We start from the raw sequence: 3763 nt of genomic DNA, 5'->3' as shown, positions 1-3763 counted from the left end.
ACCATGTTTTACACGAAAAGGCATACATTAAAACTGTGATAAATTAACCGGAATGAAGCTATTCTTAAATATTCAGAAATGTCCAACGAACTCAAAATGGATTATTGTTTTCAATAATAACTGCTGAGAAAGCCGGTGAATCTGTTTAATTCAACGGATTCTATCGTGGCACGTTCTAACAGTTATGAGTTGATAACTTTTCTAACAATTTTTTTTATGGAAACATTCAATTATAACAGTAATTTCTGGTTTGGTCTTACTTCTTAAACATGGAAAATAATGATTTCTTATGAAATATTACACCATAAATCTTGGTTGCTTAATTATCAGTACCTTATTAACACGGCTTATTTTTCAAGAAATATTTTCTTCAAAAAGATATAACTAATTTGTAGGGCCGAGTAGAATCTTCATTCCTTTACCAAAAACTAATGCAAAGGTCACTTTAAGGATCTACGAAAAGAAGTGGTGGTGGAAAAGAGTGGCGGCCATATTTATTTCACTAGACCGACTTTAGCAGTTTTCCCAAATAACATAAAGTGTATTAAATTATTAAAAATTAATGTAATTTATTCTACATTTAGCATCAAATCCAATAACGAATCCAATATGGCTTCCAAGAATTAAAAAAATTACTTAGTTTTCATGAAATTTGCTATTTAAAAGTTCTTGAGTACGCTCATTACAAATTACAAACTAGTTTTTGAAAATTCAAAATGCAAAGTCCAATATAGCGTCCGAAATTTGTAAGAGTTCAAACTTGAAGAAATTTATACAAAAATGAGAAAACTGAAGTTTTGGATATGAAGAATTTCGTATAAAATAAAAAAAAAAAATCTTAAAAAAAACACTGTTGGGTCCTAGATCAAATTGTTTGGGCTGAAAATATAGCAGACGACCCCAACTATCCCTAATTACTGTTATTATTGGATAATTTGATTATAAATTCATTTTAGGTATGTTTCCTCATATATATGGAATAAATAAAATTTTGCTAAACAAACATTTTGTATTACTCAAATGCAAATGACAGTTGATTTGACAGTTGTCAACCGAAAAAGTTTGAATGTGATACATAATTCGAGATTAGTGAGTCTTAAAACATAATACGTTTACTACGTGGGAAATTTTTCTTATTTCTAAAAAAATTGGTGTCTTCTTCGACAGTCATAAATTCTTAAGGTTTTAATTGCGACACGCAATTCGCGATTAGCATGTCTAAAACCCTATTCCGTGGGATTTTGAAAAATACTGTCTTATTTTTAGAAAAATCCATAGTTCATTTGACAGCTGTCAACGGTCAGGGTTTCAATTTGACATGAAATTCGTGATCAGCATGTCAAAAAACGTAATCAGTGGTATTTTCAAAAAGATTTTCTTAATTTTACAGAAATTGGCAGTTGATTTGACAGCTGTCAACGGTCAAACTTAAAATTTTATGGCTTATTCGGATTAAGCATTAATACAACAATACTACGATCCCGCAGTTTTATTATAGTTGTAACAGCCCTTCTATTTTTTCGCGTAAAACATGGCTTCTCCGACCACTGTGCGGCGAACGTGTTTTTTTCTGGTACGCTCTAATGTACATATGTATGTATCAGCATACAGTTTTTGTATGTATGCATGTATTTGTGCATGAAAGCATCGTCATATTTTAATTGATTATTTATAATTTCAGAGCGTTAGCCCCGGTTTAACAGATACAGAAATCGTTCCGGATCAATTCAAAAACGCTGGACTTCCAATTTTGAGATCAGAAGATGTTTCCAGCTGTATCTTGTTCACTCTTTCAACACCGCCACACGTGCAAGTACACGAGATTACTGTGTTGCCAACACGGGGCGGGTAATTAAATATTTTAGCATATGCTATACATACATATGCATATATGTATATTAATTATCCACATACATGTATGTACATACATACACTTAAGTATATTTGTATGTATGTATGTGTATTCATATGTATGTATGTATATGATTTGTTCTCACTCTTATATTATAGTTAATAACTATACAATGAAATAAAAACACATTGGAATACTAATAGCATTGTCATTGGAAATCCATTATAAAAAACGTTTTGTGTTACTTAATGTCGAATACTTTTTTTTCAGAATAATAGCAATTGGCTCAGAGCTTCCTGTTTGTTAGGTAATGCAAAAAATTATTTAACGAATTGATTATGAAAAAACGGCCAGACATCGGCATCTTTTTTATACCCTACTTTCAGAGTATATGTTTGTACATCTGTGGTCGTAAGCAATAACCGCCTAAGTCGACTTAAGAAAGAATTGAGTTATATATGCTACACTCTAAAAAATCTGTTTAAAATTGCGACTATAAATCGAGTATATTTTTGTTTATTTTTAAATTTTTTTGGTAAATTTACACGGTGAATATCTATTTTCCTCGATTACACATTTTCGTGTGTAAAAATCCTTTTTGTTAGTGGCTTTACACAATTCTAAGGGTGAAATCGAACAGCAGATGTGTATTTTGTAGCTTGTACACACTTCTTAGTAAATTTACGCACACCGCAGCAGCTATATTACACTCTAAAAAGTCCGAAATTTAAACAGACTATTCGTTGAAGGATGGTTCCGTGCGCAGAAGTGGACAACTTTTGACTGCCATTCACCTGGGAGTGGCCAGAAGCGATTCTTGTGCGTACGGTTCAAATCGCAGCTCACAACGTCCGGATATTTATATCCACGTATCCTCTGGGTAGCAACCAAACACCCGTTTGGGAGCGAGCTAAAGTGAGAAGGCGTAAAACTTCGCGTGCGCTGGGTTTGGGTCCCGCCACGTTAAAACCCCGCCCAATGAAAAATTCCAACAAGCCTCGGATGAGACCCCCTTTTTCTGATGACGACCACGGCAAACGTATAAAGGACTATGATTTAAGGGTATGCACCTGGAATATCCGGACCCTTAATGGGGAAGGTGCCTCTGCCCGGCTGGTTGATGTCCTCGGGAAGACAAAGGCTGACATCACCGCCATCCAAGAAATGCGATGGACGGGGCAAGGTAAAGTAAGCGTGAAGCCTTGCGACGTCTACTACAGTTGCCACGTAAAGGAGCGCAAATTCGGTGTTGGATTCGTGGTAGGAGAGAGACTCCGTCGCCGAGTACTGGCGTTCACCCCGGTGGACGAACGTCTAGCCACAATCCGCATCAAAGCTAGATTCTTCAACATCTCGCTCATCTGCGCCCATGCCCCGACGGAAGAGAAGGATGAGGCGTCCAAGGATCTCTTCTATGAGCGCTTGGAACGTACATATGAGCGCTGCCCCCGACACGATGTCAAAATCGTGCTTGGCGATTTTAATGCCAAGATGGGCAAGGAAGGGATCTTTGGCGCCACTGTCGGAAAATTCAGCCTCCACGACGAAACGTCCGATAACGGACTGAGGCTGATCGACTTCGCCGGGGCCCGAAATATGGTAATATGTAGTACTAGGTTCCAGCATAAGAACATCCACCAAGCTACATGGCTGTCTCCAGATCGAAAAACGAGAAACCAAATCGATCATGTTGTGATAGACGGAAGGCATGCTTCAAGCGTTTTGGACGTACGTACACTCCGAGGGCCAAACATCGACTCGGACCACTATCTTGTTGTAGCCAAGATACGCACCCGCCTCTGTGCAGCAAAAAATGTGCGCCCAACAATGCAAGGAAAGCTTAACGTCGAAAAGCTGCAATCACAACAGCCGGCCAATTTATTCGCCACTCGACTCACACATCTGCTCTCT

General features: G+C 37.4%; 1 protein-coding gene across 1 annotated transcript in view; it reads left to right on the top strand.

Annotated features, from left to right (window-relative positions):
* LOC118738881 (farnesol dehydrogenase-like) overlaps window positions 1-2077 on the top strand; it is a 3341-nt gene extending 1264 nt beyond the window's left edge. Inside the window, exon 2 of the mRNA XM_036469901.1 lies at window positions 1682-2077. Within this exon, the coding sequence (XP_036325794.1) occupies window positions 1682-1852 (171 nt within the window). The 3' untranslated portion in view covers window positions 1853-2077. The remainder of the gene's footprint in view (window positions 1-1681) is intronic.
* Window positions 2078-3763: the final 1686 nt, after the last annotated feature.

Source organism: Rhagoletis pomonella, unplaced genomic scaffold (assembly GCF_013731165.1).
Source record: "Rhagoletis pomonella isolate Grant_MI unplaced genomic scaffold, Rhpom_1.0 Rhpom_scaffold_00005, whole genome shotgun sequence".
In the NCBI taxonomy this organism is placed as follows: Eukaryota; Metazoa; Arthropoda; class Insecta; order Diptera; family Tephritidae; genus Rhagoletis; species Rhagoletis pomonella.
The sequence above is the reverse complement of the archived record's forward strand: the minus strand, read 5'-3'. Positions and strand labels throughout refer to the sequence as shown.